Source organism: Lissotriton helveticus, chromosome 6, assembly GCF_964261635.1.
Source record: "Lissotriton helveticus chromosome 6, aLisHel1.1, whole genome shotgun sequence".
Lineage (NCBI taxonomy): Eukaryota > Metazoa > Chordata > Amphibia > Caudata > Salamandridae > Lissotriton > Lissotriton helveticus.
The window spans coordinates 1,125,220,639-1,125,245,205 of NC_136067.1; the positions used below are offsets into that span (position 1 = coordinate 1,125,220,639).

Below are 24,567 nucleotides of genomic sequence, written 5' to 3' on the forward strand. Positions count from 1 at the left end.
ATATTAATGTAATTTCCTCGTTTTAAAAAACTTTTAATGTTAAGTGCTTATCACCTTGTTTTGAATATAATTTCCTTCTGAATGTAGAGTCAATCATCTTGTGTGATGAGAAATGCATTTATATTTACAGCCCTACACCTGTACCTTGGCAACTTCTTTTCGGTTTTGTTGTAGATGTCAGAGAAAACAGTACACAGACCTAGGTAAAACAAGAAATTCTTGTCAAATCTGGACCAAATAAAATAAGTAGCTTTACATTTGTGTTAAATGGAGAGTCAAGCAGTCACTGGAAGCCATACACTAGCCAAAGAGGAAGGAAAGCATTTAATATATGCAAGCAGTGTGTTCTGAGAGCTGTGTGTTAAACCTGTCAGCCTGAGGGTGGTCTTCCCACAAGCATTTTGCCTCACCACCGCCATTATTTGCTGCATTTTTTGTTGTTGGCCTGAGGACACTATGCACTGTACCACTGCAAACCAGTGATAAAATGCTTGTGGTCCTTACCTAAAATATGATTACAATGGCTTATACCCCAATTGGCATACTTATTGTACTTGTGCGCCTCTTTTAGAGTGGTGTACCATATATGTATGGCCTGTAAACTAATTGCTACTGGTGAGCCTGCAGCACTGATCATGCTATCCACTTAAGTAGCACTCTAAAACATGTCCCAAGTCTGCCACCGCAGCCTGATGCAGTTTTCAAATACCATTTTGAGTTGGCATTTAAACCCCCTTATCAAGCCTTAAACTCCCCTTTCATTACATATAAGGCATCCTTAAGGCAGGCCTCAGGTAGCACTTTGGGCAGGGTACTGTGTTATTAAAATGTTGGACATGTACTTTTAGGTTTTACATGTCCTATTAGTGACAATGTCCTAAATTCAGTTTTTCACTACTGTGAGCCCTGCCCCTCCCATAGGATTACATTGACAATTTATCATTCCATATACTATTTTAGAACTTCCAATTGAGAGCTGGTAGCTCTTTCAAGTTTGTTGACTTTGGGATTGTTTTGAAGAGCCCTTTTTTAATGTTAAAGTCAGATACATAATTAAAATTTTTAAAATGACACTTTTAGAAAGTTTCCATTTTTCTGCCCTTCACCATTTTTCACCTGTAGCCTGCCTTTGATAAGATGACTAAGTGTAAATGGCAGTTAGATCTCATGAACTGTTTCAAGAAAGTCACAAAGTAGAGGGATTAGGTGTACCTCAATGGCCATCTGCTGGCAGTATGGGGGGCTAACGGTGGCCTTCAACCTTCTAGACCTGTCTGTAGCCTTCAACACCCTCTCTCACCACACACACACACACTGCTATACTCCAGAATGATGGCATTCAGGGAACTGCCCTTGACTTGATCTGCTCACTCCTCACCGGCTGAACCCTAAGAATGAGACTCCAGTTACCCCTCTCCAAACCCACAGAGATCTGCTGCAGAGTACCCCAAGGATCATCGCTCAGCCCCATGCTCTTCAACATCTCCATGGACCCCTCGCCATCATCGTCGGAAAGCAAGTAATCAGCATAGTATCGTTCACCGATGACACCCAACTCATCCTCTCCCTCACCAAGGAAACCAACACAACCAGACGCAGGTTCCAGAAAGGAATGAAAGACATTGCTTTCTGGATGAGCAGCAGTAGCCTACAACTCCATGCTGAGAAAACAGACGTGATCGTCCTCAGATCCACCCTCTCTGCATGAGAGAATTCCTGGTGGACCAACATACCCAGGAAACCCTCCACACCCACGGACCACTCCCCCAACTTTAGTGTAGTTCCTATATTCCCAATAGGCTCTGCGCATTGGAATAATATATCCTTTAGATTAGATGTAGGACTGTGGTTGACTAGGTCTCTATCGAATTTACTAAACTTAATAGTGAGTGCCAGCTAGCTCAAAGGTCACTAGAAACTTTCTCGAATTCACAAGAAGGGATTAGTTTCTGACAAGCGCATAAACAGGACAACTTTGTTTCCCAAGAATAAGAAATATATGTCTACATTTGCGGAAACAATAAATAAGTATTTTACTCATTCAATCGTGCATACTTCGTTTCAACAGAGTTTGCAGAGGAATAGAGAAACTGGTGTTTTCAATAAAAAGGTTTATTTAACAGTCTTCTTTCTCATGCAAGGGAAGTGAACTGCTACAATCGTTAAGCAGACTGCAAAGTATAATGCGTACAGCGAGAATATTATTATAAAATAATACTGTAAAAGCAGTGTATAGTTTCTAAGCCATCTAAAAATACATACATAAATAACATTGACTAAAATACTCAACTAGTGCTTCTAAATACACCTACCCCAATGTACCTAACCTAAGTCTAGTTCGCGGGAAGAAGTAAGTATTGTGTAGCATAGGTTTTAGTTGTTTTTGCCAAGAATCTACCAAAGGTTTCTCTAGTTTCTAATCAACTCAATACCTTGGTTTAGAATGAAGGAGATCTGGTATCTCTGTCTCAGGACTCGATTTCCCAACACCCCGCAAGGTGAGCTTGAAACACTGGAGCTGGATTCTCGGCGAGAGGGAGGCAGCCTCTTGATCAGTGCATCAGCTGGAGGGTCAGCTTCCTTCTGCACTTGCTGTAGCGAGCTGCATCGGGCAAGTAGATAGTCACACTGCTCCGAACCATCGTAGATTGCCATAGCAAGTGAAGGTATATTTATACCTTGAAGGTGTTTAGGAATGCCATAGATTGACGTAAAGTAGGGCATTATACCGTCAGGAAAGAACCTTAGGGAATAGTTGTTCTTTGTAAAATACATGAGTTCTTGGACAAATCAATATTCAAGCAACAGGAAGTTCCCTAACTGCTTAAGCCGATTTTCCAAGAAATCGTTGTGACGTTTGGTATGGATGGAAGTAGCCATGCCTGTATTTGGTCTGCATCGGCTATGCCTAAATAAAGGATTGATTTCTATGCCTATATAAGGGCAATGTGAATTGTACACATATAAGGGCATGAATCGGGAAAATTCACTCGGAGCTCTAAATGGCACACAACACAACCTCAGCTTCATACTCGACTCCTCCCTCACCATGACCCACAGATCAATGCCATCTCCTCCAGGGGCTTCAACACCCTCCACATCCTCCAAAACACCTTACATTGAACCCCCTGAATCCAGAAAGGCCATTACCATGAACTCTTGACCAGCAGACTGGACTACAGAAATGTCTTCTATGCCAGGATCAACAAATCCCTACTCCACAGACTCCAGACCCTCCAGAACACCGCTGCCAGACTCGTCCTTGGCATCCCATGACAATACCACATCACCTTGCATCTACGAGACCTCTATTGACTCCCCATCAAAAAAAGAGGGACCTTCATCCTGCTCACTCACACCTACAAATCCCTTCACAACACTGGACCTCAATACCTAAACGAAAGAGTTTTCTTCTATGTACCCCAAAGAAGCCTCCGCTCTGCCAACCTCCCCTTGGCCGAAATCTAACCCATCTGCAGAGCCAGATTGGGAGGAATAGCCTTCTCCTAGATAGTGGCCTAGACCTGGAACAAACTCCCCCGCAGTGTCAGACAATCTAAAAATCTGCAAGCATTCTGGAAAAACCTCAAGTCCTGGCTCTTTGGATGATATGGAGCTGCACAAACTACTCCCCTTATCCCCCAGCACCTGGATACATTCACGGGTGAGTAGCACACTTCACAAATACCTAATTGGTTGATTGAAGTTGAGCACAGCGCCACCTAAAACTCTTAGCCTGTGCTCTGCCTTCAAACAAAGGGCCTAACAACTCTGCATTTCACTGCAGCCAGCTTGGAGCCAGGACACGGGAGTCAGGACATTTAATGCATGTTAAAGCCACTGTCTAGAAGCTTGTCTCCTCTACCAGAACCCGGGCACCAGGGTATACACGTAGGGCCTCAGATGCCAACTCTTCAGTATTCTTCTTGACCTGTGGTAGTCTGCCAGAAAGAAGGACTTCTGTGCTGATGGAAGGACTGACACTAAGCTGGACTGTTGCTCGATAAGACAGCTCACTTGTTGGATTGCTTCCCTGTTTGTTCTGGTGTTCTTTTTCCTTCTGCCTGGGTACAAGGACTTGGGGTCATATGTAGGTAATTTGTGTTTTTGCGATTTTCAAATTTGGATTTTTTGGGAATCGCAATTAGAGAATCGCAAAACGCAATGTAGGTAGGATTAGCAAAATATTTTGCAAATCCCACGTATTCCTTATTTGTAAATCGCAATTTGAGGTTCGCAAATAAGGAATACCTTCTCATTCATTCCTATGGGCTAGAATGCCAAAAAGTGAATTTTTTCAAAGAAATCGGAAAATACCACCAACCTGAAGTTGATGGTATTTTGCGATTCCTTAAGCTAAAATGTGCACAACTTGGGTGCTTCCTTCATTGCATTTAAGGAATCGCCATTTGCGATTCCTTAAATGCAATAGCAAAATAAGGAATCACAAATTTTATGATTCCTTATTTTGCAATTGGGTTTTTGTGTGCTACATAGCACACTGCCCTGATTGCAATCACAAATGCTGAAACTCTGCGAATTTCAGCATTTGCGAGCGCAATTAGGCTTCCTACATATGGCCCCTGATCTTCATCTGTCCAAGGCTATTTTGCTGGCCTCCTGTTCTGCTCCAAAAATACACAAAAGGCTTCTTCCATCTTGATCCCGCATTTGTGCCAAGCCTAAGTGAGTCCGGACTCCTGGACCCTTGGAAGTGGTGCTAAAGGTGCCCTGATAGCCAAAATCCAAAGTGGGGACATTTTTGCTCAAAACAGCTCTGAGAATTGAAAACCAGGATGATAACAGGACCATCCTATTCACCTAACCTCCTGATGTGCATTGGCAGTAAGTTGGCTTCGCTGTTATGTTATGTTATGTTAACAGTATTTTGTAAAGCACCCGGACACCCAAGGGCTTCATGGCGCTGACTAACAGAGCATCCTGATGAGTGAGGGAAAGTGCCTAAGCCGATAAGAAAAGCCAGTTCTTAAGCTGTTTCCGAAATGTCAGGAGGTCGGTGCAGGAACGCATCCCCAGAGGGAATTCCACAGTCCGCAAGCTAGAATAGCGAACCTGCGACCGCCCTGGCGTTGCAGTTTGAATGTTGGCGTTACCAGAAGATGAAGATTGGCAGACCTGAGGTTGCGGGAGGGGATATACCTGGACAGGAGGGTGTTAATGAATTGGGGACTGCCGACATGGAGGGATTTGAAAACCATACAGGCTGCTTTGAATTTTACTCGCAGGGCGAGAGGGAGCCAGTGGAGTTGTTTTAGCAGAGGCCTAGCTGACTGCCAGCGAGGCTGCCGATAGATCAGTCTGGCAGCCTGATTCTGGGCTAGGTGGAGACGTTTACTCAGATAAAGAGGGATGCCCAGATAGATGGCATTGGCATAGTCCAGGTGGGACAGAACAAGTGCTATCACCACCTGGATCAAGGCCGGCTGAGTCAACATCCGGCTGATTTTCCTTATTCTGCAGAGTTGGTAAAAGCAAGAAGATACCACAGAGCTCACCTGAGCCTATAATGACAGTTCATTGTCGATGATTACTCCCAGGCTCTTAACCGATGCGGAGGGCGTAGGTGCAAGATCTAATTCAGGGGGTCATTAATGTGGGCCTCAGAAAATTTGGCTTTTACCATTAAGGATGACTTCTGTCTTGCCCGGATTCAATTTTAAATGATTCAAGTCCATCCAATGACAGATATGTAGCATGGTCTCTTGAAATTCCCTAACAGAGTCAGGGGAGCTATCCACAGTGAAGGTGAGCTGTAGATCATCCGCATAGTTGAATGTAACAGCCTTAAATTTCCTCAAGGATTGAATCAAAGGGACTAAATGAAGATTAAACTAAAGAGGGGACAGGGAGGAGCCCTGGGGGACCCCGCAGGTAATCAGGAGTTTAGGGGCAATGAAAGGGGCCAGGCGGACTGCTTGAGTGTGCTCGCTAAGAAAAGAACTAATCCAACTGTACACTGAACCCCAGATTCCAGCTTGTGCGACACGTTCGAGCAGGATGGCATGGTCAACCGTGTCAAACGCTGCCGACAAGTCTAAAAGGACCAGGGCCTGAGGTATTTCTTTATCTGCGTTAGCAGGAAGGGAATCCATGACGGCCGTTATGACAGTCTCAGTGGAATGAGCGGGCCGGAACCCAGCCTGATGGGAGTCCAGATGGTTGGATTGTTCAATGAAGTTAGAGAGGTGACTAGTAACATGAGCTTCAAGTATTTTGGCCAGGTAAGGGAGAAGAGAGATTGGCCTGTAATTAGAGAGGATTGTGGGGTCTGCACCTGTTTTTTTTAGAAGGGGTACAACCACTGCCTCTTTGAAGGCTGTAGGGACCACTCCCTGTGAAAAAGAGGCATTGAGAAGGGCCAAGAAGGGAGCATGAATGGCCGAAAGGATTTCTTTTTGGATGTACGGGGGCAGCAATCCCTAGGGGAACCAGATTTTACCCTTATGGATAATGTACGTAGAGAGTCAGCATTGAGGTGTGGGAAGTGATCAAGGGTGTGGACACTAGGGCTCGGGGGACAATATTCGATATGGGCCCGATAGCTGGGATGCTGGCCTTTATAGCAGAAATGTTATCCCTAAAGAATAGATTAAGGGAATTGCATAGATCTTGGGTCACCGTAGGTTTTGGGAGAGCTCTCTCCATGTTAGATAATTTGTTAACAATGGAGAAGATGTCCTTGGACTTATTTCCAGAGTGGATTATAATGTTGGAGAAGTAGGAAGCCTTGGATTGGGTGATAGCTAGTTTGTAAGCAGTGCAGGCAGCTATGTAGATAGTTTTTGCCTGAGGATCATACTTGCTCCTCCCTTTACGTTCCTTTTAGCAGGTGTTGAGTTTTTTTGCCCTCAAGTCCTCAGAGAACCATTTGTGGGAGTCCATATGGCGGCTAATTTTAAATTTCTTCAACGGGGCGTGTGAGTTGCTTGCTGCTAACAGCCAGTGAGAGGTGTTCGCTTCAGCCTGCTCAAGGTCTAGATCATCGGCTGGGATTGTGCTTGCTAGGCTGTCTAAGAAAGCTAGTTTATTAAGTGAGCTCCATTTCCGAATGAAACCCCCTGCCGTAGCAGCAGTTTTACTATCGGTTACAATGGAGATGGTGAATTTTATCAGAAAGTGGTCGCTGATTCTCCCTCTACGTTCTTCTCCACAACAACAAATCCATTTCAACTGTCCTTTGCCAAAGGGGTATATAACCTCATGGAACTATCGTTAGCTACATCCCTCAGCCTTGTCCCAGTGGAGATTTTTAACTTCCATTTAGAGGACTAAGTCGAACGTAGAAATCTTCACCACAGCTTTGAACCAAGGCTATTCGGCAACATCACTCCCTCATTGGACACCCCCTGCAACCTTGCCCTGCTGACATTTAACTTCTAAGTTAATTTTTCTCAAGAAGTTTTTTAAGTTCGATGGTAAGGGCTGACCAGGCACAATCACTTCTTGCATTCTAACTGCGCTCTGTCGTGGTCAGGCATATTTTTCGGCTTTCGCCTGATCTCTCATGACTAGACGTCCACGGTTGGAAGTTTGATCTTTTAGATACTATTTTTTACAACAAAATACATTCACTCCCAAGTTCGAGACATGTGTGCTGGAGGTACACATGATTTACATACTCCTGCTATCTAGTTCTGGGTCTGGATTTTTGCACCTTGTTTTTATTCAATATAGTCTTTCATAGTCATGAGGTAGGTGACTCCTCCTTTTAGAGATAGTGTGCATGGTTATCGACTCCATTGTTAGATGGTTTTCTTTCGACATCTGGTTCGGACGTGTATTGCTCCTCTCTGGTTTGGCACCGCCCTTCAGGTTCCCCTCAGTGAACAATCCACTCTACCCTCGACAGTATTGCTATCACACATTTTCCCTTTCGCCACATGTCCGTTCAATCAAAAAATCTCTCATCTTTGGTCTAATATATCGTAGGCTGCCTCGGGACAGAGACGCGTCGATCCATCTCTCTGCTGATGGTTTTGACTCCATTTCAGTTCTGTCCTCTGTGCCACTCGAAGTATCCTCACATCGATCTACACCAGGTCTGTAATTTGTGCTTATCATTGGAGCACAAAGAAGAAGACTGCGAGGCTTGTTGTTTGTTCAGGTTCAAAAAAGACTCTTCAATATCATTGGGCTTGAGGACAAGAAATGCAGCAACAAAGCACTCAACAAATGCTGGAGCTCTTCAAAGAAGAGTTCGAACAAGAACCGCAGCAGCAGAAGAAGATGAGGCCTTCATGGTTAAAGAATCCAACTCCGACCTCGACATCGAGTTCAAGTCAGAAGATATTCCAGCAGGACAGGGTGTCATGGGTAGCAATGCACCCGTTCCCCAGAAGTTACCCATCACTAAACATAAGGTTTCTGCACCACCTATGCCTATGTGCATTGGTCGACACCAAGACGACCTTTCTGACGCCCCTCCCTCGGGCACAGCACCAAAACAAATAGTCAATCCTTCCGGCTCGGTATCGTCCCAAAACAAATCGTCTTCAGACCCAAAACATTCCACTCCGAAAGACAAATCCGGTTCACAGCCAGAATCCTCCCACCCAAAACAAAAATATGCTTAGCAGATGAAAACTTCAGCTTTGAAATCAAAAACTGCTTCGGAACCGAATCATTCCACTTCCAAGGATAAGTCCAGTTTGGCACCAAAACATTCTGCACCAAAATTGAGAGATCATATTTTATACCCTCCGGAACCAATCTTTGACTTTATGAAAGACAGATTTGATCCAAAACAGAAGAACATTTATATTAATCTAGATACTGGACACATATTGGCCAAAACTCCTTCCAAGATGTACTTAGCTCACAGGACACTGGAGACAACATTTCCCTAAAAAAAAAGAAAAGGACATTGCTACAAATCCTATACAATTGCCATCCCTTCCTCTGCCTCCACCGACTTCACCTTTACCTGTACTGCCAGGCTTAGTTCCACTTCACATAACACCACAGGGATCTCCTTACACACAGCGTGATTTAGAAGATAGGGATGATGATGATAATGATGACAATGTTCATCTGCCTAGAGACCCATGGAATGTTTACAATATTGATCCACCCATGGGTTATGTTCCAGACCTATACCCTACAAAACTCTCACTTCCAGATGATAGCATATCTTATCTGGAGCCAATTTCCAGGCAGCAGCACATCATTGAGTTACACTGGACAAGTACGCCTTATATGATGATTTTTTATTTGAAACACTCTGGTCTTCCTACAGAGTTAGTCAAAGTCTACTTATTTTGAAATTCGTAATGAGACATGCAGAGGACACCTTAAAAGCTCAGTTTGTGCCCGAATCTTAACACCCAGCGTTGATGAAAAAAATAAATCATCACCCTGTGATCGGTTTTCAGTGAATGACAGCTTCCCCTTGATTCCCTGGTAGTTTCCAATGCTTGTAAAGGAGCAAACTCAGACATCTGGTGATGCTCCTGCCCAGATAAAGAATCAAAGCTTATTGACTCCTCTGGTAAAAGAGTAGCAGCGCTAGCCTCTAATCACTGGTGCATTGCCTACACACGGGGCCTCTTAGCTAGATATCACAGGGCCCATTGGGATGAAATGGATAATCTACTTCAGTACCTCCCATATGAACATAAGTAAAAGGCACGCGAGCTAGTTCATGAAGGAAAGCTCAGCTCTAATTCTTTTAATATATGTGCTCTTGATGCTGATGACACTGCAGCAAGAGAAATCAATACCAGCATTCCCGACGTAGGCATGCCTGACTTAGAAGTACAGGCTTTACACCAGAGGTCCAACAGTCTATCACAAATACTCTGTTTTGACTAAAGGGAATTACTTCAACTCACCGTAATGTTAGCAAATACCTAAAGTAGCATGACACATTGCCCTACACAGTATGCTGTAAGGGGTGGAAGATAAACGTGAATGACACAACTAATCAATGGATGAAGAGGGCTGGCTGAAGTATAAGTATATTTTATATGCAATTTCATTAAAATCAAGGTCTAGAAAAAACCCAGACCTGAAAAACACACTGGGACACAAAGGTATTACCCACTTAAACAACAGAGCAAGTAAGCTACGAAAATAGATCCGTGGGGAGGGCATTTGTTGGTCCTATCTCCAGAAAGTACTTAGAAGGAGATCATTCAAAGATGAGTTTTCCTATTACAGGAATGAAAGTGAAATGTTGCACATTTGTTGTGAATTCATGCTGTCTTTGACTGTCCGACTGGTGTTAAATGCAGGTAATACTTTGTAAGTGAAAACCAAAAGACCATGTGTCTTGTTGAAATACAAAGGGTTGAATTTAGAGTAACAGTTATTTGAAGAATTATTACACCTCAACTGAGTGCAAAATCTGTTGTTCTTCGTAGAGCAACAAATGTAAATTGCTAGCAAAATTACATTTAGCTTCTTGAATGAATGAATGAAAACCATCTTATATAGCGCAACTTAGCCCAACGGGCTTCAGCTGCTCCACGAACTAATTGGCACATGCTTATTTTCACTCATCGCTACACATCTCACGGTGCACGAATAATGTCTACTTTTAAATGAATATATATTTTCTTATATGTTCTCTCCAAAACAGCCACAAAGACCATAGATCAGCCAAACGGGATAGTGACGCTATGTTCACTTCTGAGTATGGCAATATTCTGAAGAAAGTGGCTCTGAAGCAGTATATAGATTCTGCCCTTGCAGCACAAAAAAGGTATTGGATCATTATAACAATGAAACATATTGTTTTTAATTAAACAGATATTTAACAAAGGTAACATGTTTATTTTGATTGCATAATACATTTCTGTTCACTGGAAGTCTATGAAATGTATTTATGTATGCATTTTATTTTTATTTAATATTTCTTGTTTGTCAACAGAACACACGAATTCCTTGAACAGGGGTGGCTCATCCATTTGAGCAGCAGAGTGTCGCCCCAGAAGCTCCAAAGCTGAAAAATAAAAACGGCAATAAAGCCTATTTACAGCCGCTTTATTTTTCAGCTACAGGTCCTACGCTAAGTGTCAGGACAGGGCAGGGCCAGCACTGCAGTTGGCAGCAGCAGGGAACTGCGCGCTTTAAAATGCACATGTCTCCTTGGCAGACCATCTTGGGATGGCTAGCCAGACATATGCATTTTAAAGTTCTCTAGCCTAGCTGTCTTAGACAACTGGGTAGTAGAAAGCGCAGTCTTCTAGTGCCCATAGAAGCTCTGGGAGATTCTGCTCTGTCTAATCCTGGTGATTCTTTCATGGTGTGAAAGCAGCAAATGTGAAGAAAACATGCAGAAATCACTGTGGTTACTGTGTTTTCGTCCTGCTATTTTTCATTACAGGAGTTAAACTTGTAACTTCTAAGTTATGGTGTGGTAATACATGTAATGTCAGCAATACTGGTCATATATTGCCAAGCCTTACTACAGGCCATTTGTAATGAGGAACTTAGTGACTGCACAATAACTGGGAATGATCACTAGACTCTGTCATGCAAAGCAAGGGACTTGCTACAGACTTTTTTTTGCTGAGCATAAAGATTGAACGGATTGGTGCCAATAGAGATTCCGTATACAAATTTGAGGGCTTTCGATAATTTTGGTGGTGATATCATTATAAGAAAACAAGAAGAAAGAAATATTTTCATCAAGTCATCGGCCTTTCACAGTTTTCATCTTTTAGATACACCTATACATAAATATGCATACTTTCTTTTGAAAACCCGTGTTTGAATTATATGTAATACTGCTTACTCTTAATATTAATGTAATTTCCTTGTTTCAAAAAATTATAATCTTAAGTGCTTATCACCTTGTTTTGAATATAGTTTCCTTCTGAATGTAGAGTCAATCATCTTGTGTGATGAGAAATGCATTCATATTTACAGCCCCACACCAGTACCCTGGCAACTGCTTTTCGGATTTGTTGTAGATGTCAGAGAAAACAGTACACATACCTAGGTAAAACAAGAAATTCTTGTCAAATCTGGACCAAATAAAATAAGTAGATTTATATTTGTGCTAAATGGAGAGTCAAGCAGGCAATGGAAGCCATACACTAGCCAAGGAGGAAGTAAAAGCATTAAATATATGCAAGCAGTGTGTTCTGAGATGCTGTGTGTTAAACCTGTCAGCCTGAGGGTGGTCTTCCCCCAAGCCTTAGGCCTCACCACCTCCATTATTTGCTGCATTTTTTGTTGTTGGCCGGAGGACACTATGCACTGTACCACTGCAAACCAGTGATAAAATGCTTGTGGTCCTTCCCTAAAATATGATTACAATGGCTTATACCCCAATTGGCATACTTATTGCACTTGTAAGCCTCTTTTAGAGTGGTGTACCATATATGTATGGCCTGTAAAGTAATTGCTACTGGTGGACCTTCAGCACTGATCATGCCATCCACTTAAGTAGCACTCTAAAACATGTCCCAAGTCTGCCACCGCAGCCTGATGCAGTTTTTAACTACCATTTTGAGTTGGCATTTAAACCCCCTTATCAAGACTTAAACTCCCCTTTCATTACATTTAAGGCATCCATAAGGCAGGCCTCAGGTAGCACTTTGGGCAGGGTGCTGTGTCATTAAAATGTTGGACATGTACTTTTAGGTTTTACATGTCCTATTAGTGAAAATGTCTTAAATTCATTTTTCACTACGGTGAGCCCTGCCCCTCCCATAGGATTACATTGGCAATTCATTATTCCATATACTATTCTAGAACTTCCAATTGAGAGCTGGTAGCTCTTTCAAGTTTGTTGTCTTTGGGATTGTTTTGAAGAGCCCTTTTTTAATGTTAAAGTCGTAGACATAATCAACATTTTTAAAACAACACTTTTAGAAAGTTTCCATTTTTTTGCCCTAAGTGTAAATGACAGTTAGATCTCATGAACTGTTTCCAGAAAGTCACAAAGTAGAGAGATTAGGTATACCTCAATTGGCCATCTGCTGGCAGTATGGGGGCTAACGGCGGCCTTAAACTTCCTAGACCTGTCTGTAGCCTTCAACACCCTCTCCCACACACACAGTGTTATACTCCAGAATCACAGCATTTAGGGAACTGCCCTTGAGTTGATCTGCTCCCTCCTCACCAGCTGAACCCTAAGAATGAGACTCCCGTTACCCCTCTCCAAACCCAGACGTGCTCGTCCTCAGATCCACCATCTCTGCATGAGAGAATTCCTGGTGGACTAACATACCCAGGAAACCCTCCACACCCACGGACCACACCCCCAACTGTAGTGTAGTTCCTATATTCCCAATAGGCTCTGCGCATTGGAATAATATATCGTACAGATTAGATGTAGGACTGAGGTTGTCTAGGTCTCTATCGAATTTACTAAACTTAATAGTGAGTGCCAGCTAGCTCAAAGGTGACTAGAAACTTTCTCGAATTCACAAGAAGGGATTAGTTTCTGACAACCGCATAAACAGGACAACTTTGTTTCCCAAGAATAAGAAATATATCTCTAGAGTCGCTGAAACAATAAATAAGTATTTTACTCAGTCAATCGTGCATACTTCGTTTCAACAGAGTTTGCAGAGAAATAGAGAAACAGGCGTTTTCAATAAAAAGGTTTATTGAACAGTCTTCTTTCTCATGCAAGAGAAGTGAACTGCTACAATCTTTAAGCAGACTGCAATTTATAATGCGTACAGCGAGAATAGTATTATAAAATAATACTGTAAAAGCAGTGTATGATTTCTAAGCCATATAAAAATACATACATGAATAACATTGACTAAAATACTCAACTGGTGCTTCTAAATACACCTACCCCAATGTACCTAACCTAAGTCTAGTTTGCGGGAAGAAGTAAGTATTGTGTAGCATAGGTTTTAGTTGTTTTTGCCAAGAATCTACCAAAGGTTTCTCTAGGTTCTAATCAACTCCATACCTTGGTTTAGAATGAAGGAGATCTGGTATCTCTGTCTCATGTCTCGATTTCCCGACACCCCGCAAGGGGAGCTTGGAAACACTGGAGCTGGATTCTCGGCAAGAGGGAGGCAGCCTCTTGATCAGTGCATCAGCTGGAGGGTCGGCTTCCTTCGGCACTTGCTGTAGTGAGCTGCATTGTGCAAGTAGATAGTCGAACTGCTCCGAACCACCTTAGTTTGCCAAAGCAAGTGAAGGTATATTTATACCTTGAAAGTGTTTAGGAATGCCATAGATTGACATAAAGTAGGGCATAATAACGTCAGGAAAGAACCTTAGGGAATAGTTGTTCTTTGTAAAATACATGAGTTCTTGAACAAATCAATATTCAAGCAATGGGAAGTTCCCTAACTGCTTAAGCCGTTAAGACGTTTGATATGGATGGAAGTAGCCATGCCTGTATTTGGTCTGCATGGGCTATGCCTAAATAAGGGATTGATTTCTATGCCTATGTAAGGGCAATGTGAATTGTACACATATAAGGGCATGATTTGGGAAAATTCACTCGGAGCTGTAAATGGCACACAACACAACCTCAGCTTCATACTCGATTCCTCCCTCACCATGACCCAACAGATCAATTCCATCTCCCCCAGGTGCTTCAACACCCTCCACATTCTCCAAAACACCTTTAATTGAATCCCCTGAATCCAGAAAGGCCATCACCATGAACTCATGACCAGCAGACTGGACTACAGAAATGTCTTCTATGCCAGGATCAACAAACCCCTACTCCACAGACTCCAGACCCTCCAGAACACCGCTGCCAGACTCGTCCTTGGCATCCCATGACAATACCACATCACCTTGCATCTACGAGACCTCTATTGACTCCCCATCAAAAAAAGAGTGACCCTTATCCTGCTCGCTCACACCTGCAAATCCCTCCACAACACTGGACCTCAATACCTAAATGAAAGAGTTTTCTTCTATGTACCCCAAAGAAGCCTCCGCTCTGCCAATCTCCCTCTAGCCGAAATCTAACCCATCTGAGGAGCCAGATTGGGAGGAAGATCCTTCTCCTAGATAGTGGCCTAGACCTGGAACAAACTCCCCCGTAGTGTCAGACAATCTAAAAATCTGCAAGCATTCAGGAAAAACCTCAAGTCCTGGCTCTTTGGATGATATGGATCTGCACAACCTACTCCGCTTATCCCCCAGCACCTGGAAACCCTCACGGGTGAGTAGCACACTTCACAAATACCTAATTGGTTGATTGAAGCTGAGCACAGCGCCACCTAAAATTCTTAGCCTGTACTCTGCCTTCAAACAAAGGGCCTAACAACTCTGCATTTCACTGCAGCCAGCTTGGAGCCAGGCACGGGAGTCAGGAAATGTCATGCATGTTAAAGCCACTGTCTAGAAGCATGTGTCCTCTACCAAAACCAGGGCACCAGGGTAAACAAGTAGGGCCTCATATGCCAACTCTTCAGTATTCTTCTTGACCTGTGGTAGTCTGCCAGAAAGAAGGACTTCTGTGCTGATGGAAGGACTGACACTCAGCTGGACTGTTGCTCTATAACACAGTTGACTTGTTGGATTGCTTCCCTATTTGTTCTGGTGCTCTTCTTCCTTCTACCTGGGTACAAGGACTTGGGGCCATATGTAGGTAATTTGTGTTTTGCGATTTTCAAATTTAGATTTTTTGGGAATCGCAATTAGAAAATCGCAAAACACAATGTCGGTAGGATTAGCAAAATATTTTGCGAATCCCACGTATTCCTTATTTGTTAATCACAATTTGAGGTTCGCAAATAAGGAATACCTTCTCATTCATTCCTATGGGCTAGAATGCCAAGAAGTGCATTTTTTCAAAGAAATTGGAAAATACCACCAATCTGAAGTTGATGGTATTTTGCGATTCTTTAAGCCCAAATTTGCACAACTTGGGTGCTTCCTACATTGCATTTAAGGAATCGCCATTTGCGATTCCTTAAATGCAATAGCAAAATAAGGAATCGCAAATTTTGTGATTCCCTATTTTGCATGTGGGTTTTTGTGTGCTACATAGCACACTGCCCTAATTGCAATCGCAAATGCTGAAATTCTGTGAATTTCAGCATTTGCAAGCGCAATTAGGCTTCCTACATATGGCCCCTGATCTTCAACTGTTCAAGGAACTCCAGAGTGACTCATGAGGGCTATTTTGCTGGCCTCCTGTTCTGGTCCAAAAATACACAAAAGGCTTCTTCCATCTTGAACCCGCATTTGTACCAAGCCTGAGTGAGTCCGGACTCCAGGACCCTTGGAAGTGGTGCTAAAGGTGCCCCTGGATAGCCAAAATCCAAAGTAGGAACATTTTTGCTCAAAACAGCTCTGAGAATTAAGAACCAGGATGATAACGGGACCATCCTATTCACCTAACCTCCAGATGCGCATTGGCAGTAAGTTGGCTTCTCTGATTCTCCCGCTACGTTCTTCTCCACAACAGGAAATCCATTTCAACTGTCCTTTGCCAAAGGGCTATATAACCTCATGGAACTATCTTTAGCTACATCCCTCTCCCTTGTCCCAGTGGAGATTTTCAACTTCCATTTCGACGACTCAGTCGAACGTAGAAATCTTCACCACAGCTTTGAACCAAGGCTATCCGGCAACATCACTCCCTCATTGGACACCCCCTGCAACCTTGCCCTGCTGAAATTTAACTTCTAAGTTTTTTAAGTTCGATGGTAAGCGCTGACCAGTCACAATCACTTCTTGCATCCTAACTGCGCTCTATCATGGTTAGGCATATTTTTCGGTTTTCACTAGATCTCTCATGACTAGACATCCACGGTTGGTAGTTTGATCTTTTAGATACTATTTTTTACAACAAAAAAACATTCACTCCAAGTTCAAGACATGTGTGCTGTAGGTACACATGCTTTACATACATCTGCTATCTAGTTCTGGGTCCGGATTTTTGCACATTGTTTTTATTCAATATAGTCTTTCATAGTCATGAGGTAAGGTGACTCCTCCTTTCAGAGATAGTGTGCATGGTCATCGACTCCATTGTTAGATTGTTTTCTTTCGATCATCTGATTCGGACGTGTATTGCTCCTTTCTGGTCGGTACCATCCTTCAGGTTCCCCTCAGTGAACAATCCACTCTACCCTCGACAGTATTGCTATCACACATTTTCCCTTTCTCCGCATGTTCAATCAGAAAATCTCTTATCTTTGGTCTAGTACACCAACCTCGTTTGTGCGTCGTCGCACAAACGAGGTTGGTGTACTTAATTATACACTCACATACCTCTCTCTGCACCCTTTTTAACAATACCAACCGGGGGCCGAATAAAGATTTTTTTTTTCCTACCCCAAGAGCCAGGTATTTTTTAACCCTCACCCACTTTAAACTCACCACTCACATACGTCCTTTACCCCACAAACATCCACACATAGTCCAATAAAAAGTGCTCCCACGTAGTCGTCGGTCGCAGCACGCCGCATCCCGTAGAGGGGTGCGAAGACCCCGATGATGAAGCATGACACCAAGGGGCCTGTTGGTGTGTGAGGGGTATTTTAACAACACTGAGTGTTCCCCACCACAATAGGGACCATCTCAAACTGCCCTAGTGGATTCCACTTTGTTTTCGTACTATACTCGGGGAGACTGAATCCACTTGTTTTCTCTCCCTCCCTCCTTTGTTAGAAATTATGATTTTTTATTTGAAACACTCTGGTCTTCATACAGAGTTAGTCAAAGTCTACTTATTTTGAAATTCGTAATGAGACATGCAGAGGACACCTTAAAAGCTCAGTTTGTGCCCGAATCTTAACACCCAGGGTTGATGAAAAATATAAAACATCACCCTCTGATCGTTTTTTATTGAATGACAGCTTCCCCTTGATTCCCTGGTAGTTTCCAATGCTTGTAAAGTAGCAAACTCAGACATATGGTGATGCTCCTCCCCAGATAAAGAATCAAATCGTATTGACTCCTCTGGTAAAAGAGTAGCAGCACCAGCCTCTAATCACTGGTGCATTGCCAACTCACAGAGTCTCTTAGCTAGATATCACAGGGCCCACTGGGATGAAATGGATGATCTACTTCAGTACCTCCCATATGAACATAAGTAAAAGGCACAAGAGCTAGTTCATGAAGGAAAGCTCAGCTCTAATTGTTCTAATATATGTGCTCTTGATGCTGCTGACACTGCAGCAAGAGAAATCAATACCAGCATTCTCGACGTAGGCATGCCTGGCTTAGAATTACAGGCTTTACACCAGAGGTCCAACAGTCTATCATAAATACTGTGGGGCAGATTTATGTCGGTCTTGCGCCACGTTTACTCCGCCGTTGCGTGACGCAATGTCGCGAAAATGTGGCGCATCCCTGCGACCTATTTACAACGTGACGCATCTAGGCAGATGCGTCACGTTGTAAAGCCCTGCGCCACATGAAACCTGCGTCAGGTTTCATGTGGGCGTTCTGTCGCAGGGTGGGCGTTCCCTCGTAGGAAAGCCCCGTAAAACTGACGCAGTGAAATCTACAAGATTTCACTGAGTCAGTTTTACGACGCTGCTGCGTCAAATCCTTACGCCTGCTTGAAGCAGGCGTAAGGAGTGACGCACCACGTTATGTATCGTGGCCTCTGTACATTGCAGGATTTGCGTCGCACTTGCGACGCTACTCCAGCAATGCGCCGCCCGTACACCACAAGATGCGTCACGCATCTGCCCTTCCTTGCACCATGGCGCGCCGCATTGTAAATGCGGCGCATCTGTGGTGCCGCAAGGAGGGAATTGCGTGACGCATCAGTTCTGGCGCATCCCTGCTGATTTGCAGAGATGCGCCAGAACTCATAAATCTGCCCCTGTGTTTTTACTAAAGAGAATTACTTCAACTCACCTAAAAGTTAGCAAATACCTGAAGTAGCATGACCAATTGCCCTACACAGTAAGCTGTAAGGGGTGGAAGATAAACGTGAATGACACAACTAATCAATGGATGAAGAGGGCTGGCTGAAAGTATAAGTATATTTTATATACAATTTCATTAAAATCAAGGTCTAGGAAAAAGCAAGACCTGAAAAACACACTGGGACACAAAGGTATTACACACTTAAACAACAGGTCAAGTAAGCTACGAAAATAGATCCGTGGGAGGGCATTTGTTGGTCCTTTCTCAAGAAAGTACTTAGAAGGAGATCATACAAAGGTGAGTTTTCCTATTACACGAATGAAAGTGGAATTTTCACATTTGTTGTGAATTCATGCTGTCTTTGACTGTCCGACTGGTGTTAAATGCAGGTAATATTTTGTAAGTGAAAACCAAAAGACCATGTGTCTTGATGAAAAACAAAGGGTTGAATTTAGAGTAACAGTTATTTGAAGAATTATTACACCTCATCTGAGTGCAAAATCTGTAGTTCTTCGTAGAGCATTGTATGTAAATTGCTAGCAAAATTACATTTAGCTTCTTCAGCTGCTCCACGAAATAATTGCCATATGCTTATTTTCACTCATCGCTACACATCTCACGGTGCACAGATAATGTCAAATTTTAAATGAATATATATTTTCTCATATGTTCTCTCCAAAACAGCCACAATGACCAGACACCAGCCAAACGGGATAGTGATGCTATGTTCACTTCCGAGTATGGCAATTCTCTGAAGAAAGTGGCTCTGAAGAACTATTTAAATTCTGCACTTGCAGCACAAAAAAGGTATTGCATCATTATAACAATGAAACATATCGTTTTTAATGAAACAGATATTTAACAAAGGTAACATGTTTATTTTGATTGCATAATACATTTCTGTTCACTGGAAGTCTATGAAATGTATTTATGTATGCATTTTATTTTTATTTAATAGTTCTTGTTTGTCAACAGAACACACGAATGCCTTGAACAGGGGTGGCTCATCCATTTGAGCAGCAGAGTGTCGCCCCAGAAGCTCCAACGCTGAAAAATAAAAACGGCAATAAAGTCTATTTACAGCCGCTTTATTTTTCAGCTACAGGTCCTACTCTAAGTGTCAGGACGGGGCAGGGCCAGCACTGCGGTTGGCAGCAGCAGGAAACTGCGCGCTTTAAAATGCACATGTCTCATTGGCAGGCCATCTTGAGATGGCTAGCCAGACATATGCATTTTAAAGTTCTCTCGCCTAGCTGTCTTAGACAACTGGGTAGTAGAAAGCGCGGGCTTCCAGTGCCCATAGAAGCTCTGGGAGAGTCTGCTCTGTCTAATCCTGGTGATTCTTTCATGGTGTGAAAGCAGCAAATGTGAAGAAAACATACAGAAATCACTGTGGTTATTGTGTTTTCGTCCTGCTATTTTTCATTACAGGTGTTAAACTTGTAACTTCTAAGTTATGGTGTGGTAATACATGTAATGTGAGCAATACTGGTCATATATTGCTAAGCCTTACTATAGGCCATTTGTAATGAGGAACTTAGGGGCATATTACCAACCAATAGAGATAATTTTTGTCTCTAACTTATTTAGAGACAAAAATTATCGCCGCACATCGGCGATTTTTATCGCAGATAAACCTTGCTATTAGCAAGGTTTATCGCAAATGCGATAAAAAACGGCCGCAATGCATGAATATCGCTGAAAAGTCAGCGATATTCATGCATTATCGAGCAAATGCTCTTAGCCATGTTATCCACCTCCCATTGGATAACATGGCTAAGAACTGCTCCTGGGCAAGTGTTAGCTTTTGGAGATATTCGCGCTTAGCGCAAATATCTCCAAAAGTTAGTAATAGGAGATAGCGATGTTAGCGACTGTTTTCAGTCGCTAACATCTTGGCACGCCCACTTTGCATGTCATTAGTGATAAATATCAATGACATGCAAAGCGGGGCCCAAGATGGTCACTATCTCCTATTAGCTGTCGCTAACTGGTGTTAGCGACAGCTTGGTAATAGGGAGATAATTTTATCTCCGCTTTCTTGGCTTTTAAAGCCAAAAAAGCGGAGATAAAGCCCCTTGATAATATGCCCCTTAGTGACTGCTCAAAAACTGGGAATGATCACTAGACTCTGTCATGCAAAGCAAGTAACTTGCTACAGACTTTTTTCTGCTGAGCATAAAGATTGAACAGATTGGTGCCAATACAGATTCCCTATACAAATTTGAGGGCTTTAGGTAATTTTAGGTGGTAAAATCATAATAAGAAAACAAGAAGAAAGAAATAATTTTCATCAAGTCATCGGCCTTTCACAGTTTTCATCTTTTAGATACACCTATACATAAATATACAGACTCTCTTTTGCAAACCCATGTTTGAATTATATGTAATACTGCTTACTTTTAATATTAATTTAATTTCCTCGTTTTAAAAAATTATAATGTTAAGTGCTTATCACCTTGTTTTGAATATAATTTCCTTCTGAATGTAGAGTCAATCATCTTGTGTGATGAGAAATGCATTTATATTTACAGTCCTTCACCGGTACCTTGGCAACTTCTTTTCGGTTTTGTTGTAGATGTCAGAGAAAACAGTACACAGAACTAGGTAAAACAAGAAATTCTTGTCAAATCTTGACCAAATAAAATAAGTAGCTTTACATTTGAGTTAAATGGAGAGTCAAGCAGGCACTGGAAGCCATACACTAGCCAAAGAGGAAGGAAAGCATTTAATATATGCAAGCAGTGTGTTCTGAGATGCTGTGTGTTAAACCTGTCAGCCTGAGGGTGGTCTTTCCACAAGCCTTTTTCCCTCACCACCACCATTATTTGCTGCATTTTTTGTTGTTGGCCGGAGGACACTATGCACTGTACCACTGCAAACCAGTGATAAAATGCTTGTGGTCATTACCTAAAATATGATTACAATGGCTTATACCCCAATTGGCATACTTATTGTACTTGTACGCCTCTTTTAGAGTGGTGTACCATATATGTATGGCCTGTAAACTAATTGCTACTGGTGAGCCTGCAGCACTGATAATGCCATCCACTTAAGTAGCACTCTAAAACATGTCCCAAGTCTGCCACCGCAGCCTGATGCAGTTTTCAACTACCATTTTGAGTTGGCATTTAAACCCCCTTATCAAGCCTTAAACTCCCCTTTAATTACATTTAAGGCATCCTTAAGGCAGGCCTTAGGTAGCACTTTGGGCAGGGTACTGTGTTATTAAAATGTTGGACATGTACTTTTAGGTTTTACATGTCCTATTAGTGAAAATGTCCTAAATTCAGTTTTTCACTACTGTGAGCCCTGCCCCTCCCATAGGATTACATTGACAATTCATTATTCCATATACTATTCTAGAACTTCCAATTGAGAGCTGGAAGCTCTTTCAAGTTTGTTGACTTTGAGATTGTTTTGAAGAGCCCTTTTTTAATGTTAAAGTCGGATACATAATCAAAATTTTAAAAATGACACTTTTAGATAGTTTCCATTTTTCTGCCCTTCACCATTTTTCACCTGTAGGCTGCCTTTGATAAGATGACTAAGTGTAAATGACAGTTAGATCTCATGAACTGTTTCCAGAAAGTCACAAAGTAGAGTGATTAGGTGTACCTCAATGGCCATCTGCTGGCAGTATGGGGGGCTAATGGCGGCCTTCAACTTCCTAGACCTGTCTGTAGCCTTCAACACCCTCTCTCACCACACACACACACTGCTATACTCCAGAATGACGGCATTCAGGGAACTGCCCTTGACTTGATCTGCTCACTCCTCACCGGCTGAACCCTAAGAATGAGACTCCAGTTACCCCTCTCCAAACCCACAGAGATCTGCTGCAGAGAACCCCAAGGAGCATCGCTCAGCCCAATGCTCTTCAACATCTCCATGGACCCCTCGCTGTCATCGTCGGAAAGCATGGAATCAGCATAGTATCATTCACCGATGACACCCAACTCATCCTCTCCCTCACCAAGGAAACCAACACAACCAGACGCAGGTTCCAGAAAGGAATGCTGTTAATTTCTTTGCCAAATCTTGTTTGCGCCGCATTAGTTTATTTTTAAAAAGCTGTTTCCATACCTGCTACTGCTCTCTCTGACGACACGCACTCAGACGAGTTAGGTACTGAGTGGTGGGGTGTCAATTGCGAGCAAAAAAACGGCGGCCATCTTGGGGGTAGACCCAGTTCCAGCGCTCTAGCGCTCGAGGACCTAGTACAAAAATAGATGGCTACACCTAAGCGCAGCGGACGCGATCAGCGGACGCGCCATAGTCGTGCCGAAGTCAAGCCTAAGTCCTGCCCATCTGCGCCCGTCCGCGCCAAGGATGGGCCCAGGGCCAAATACTATACTCCAGCTCTCATTTGGTCACGAGAGGAATTATTATCTCTAAATGAAGCTTATAAACACTGTCAGCATACCATTAGTGTGGACACCTGGCAAGGCCCGATTAGCTGTCAGAAGTGTAGGTTAACACTTTCACCCTACTACAAACCCCAATGGAATGAAAAATCTGTATCCATAAAGGAGGGACTGATAAATGCACGTTCTATGTGTAAAAATGCTCTTCACATCCATGACCTTATTACTGAAAATGAACTAGATTGTCTATTCATCACAGAAACATGGCTACGTGAATGGTCGAACCCTGATATAGCTCATGCCCTACCCCCTGGCTATTTAATCCAGAGGCAGGATAGACCAGTTCACCGAGGTGGTGGATTGGCGATTATACATAGAGATACCCTTAAATGTACAACAACAGAACTTTCTGATATTACGGGAGCCGAGAGTCTAAGTTTTTGTATTAAAATAGGCGACTCCTTTTCTTTTGCTGGTGCATTACTGTATCGCCCTCCAGGACATGCCAAACAATTCCTAGAAACTATAGGAGAGGTACTTAGCAGCCAGACCCTCAGGTTCGCTAATTTCACCATATTAGGAGATTTAAACCTTCATATGGACGATCTCAACGATAAACATGCCTCCAGTTTTAAAGAAATCATGCAGGTTCTGGGACTGATGATGCATATCTCGGAACCTACTCACCTGGCAGGCCATATACTTGACTGCATCAGCATTAATATAGAGGCGATGAATGTCAAATCTCTGGTTCAACAAACATGGACGGACCACAAATTCATTGAATTTAGTTTTAGCTCTCAGGAAACTGAGAAAAAGAAAATGATAAATACCTAAAGGATAAAGCTGTACCCTGCTGGGGTAAAATCATTGAACACCCCGACCTTTACAGTTGGGCAAAGGATAGCAAACCTATTCTCTCAGGAAATATCCACACTGATAATCAGAAATTTGAGGATTGGATGACTGAAATAGGAAACAAGATTACAACCACAGGGACAAGATCTAAATCTAACAAAGAGAAGTACTCTGCCCCTTTGTTCTCAGGCTCTCTAAAAGAAATGCTGGTCAACGTTAAAGTCCTGGAGCGAAAGTGGCGTCGCCACTATGAGCATGACGAAAAAAGAGCATATAAGACGGGGCGGAGACAATATCACGCTGCGATCAAAAATGCCAAAGCCAAGTATTATACGGCACAAATTGAAGCGACAGGTAACAAACAAAAAGCAATATTTAAAATTGTGAATAGTTTTAGAAACCCCAAGGCACTGGCACAAGAGATTCCACCTTCTCAGAACTTATGTGATGAGATAGCTGACTATTTTACCCAGAAAATAGATACTATCACAAAAGACTTTCCATCGTTTAAATCGGAGGATTCAGAGGCCAAGCCAACTTTAGGCACTCATAA

General features: G+C 42.7%; 1 protein-coding gene across 1 annotated transcript in view; it reads left to right on the plus strand.

Annotated features, from left to right (window-relative positions):
- Window positions 1-24,567, plus strand: part of LOC144761660 (uncharacterized) — a 348,522-nt gene that overhangs the window by 176,548 nt on the left and 147,407 nt on the right. Inside the window, exons 4-5 of the mRNA XM_078646947.1 lie at window positions 10,601-10,723; window positions 19,474-19,596. Of these exons, the coding sequence (XP_078503073.1) occupies window positions 10,601-10,723; window positions 19,474-19,596 (246 nt within the window). The remainder of the gene's footprint in view (window positions 1-10,600; window positions 10,724-19,473; window positions 19,597-24,567) is intronic.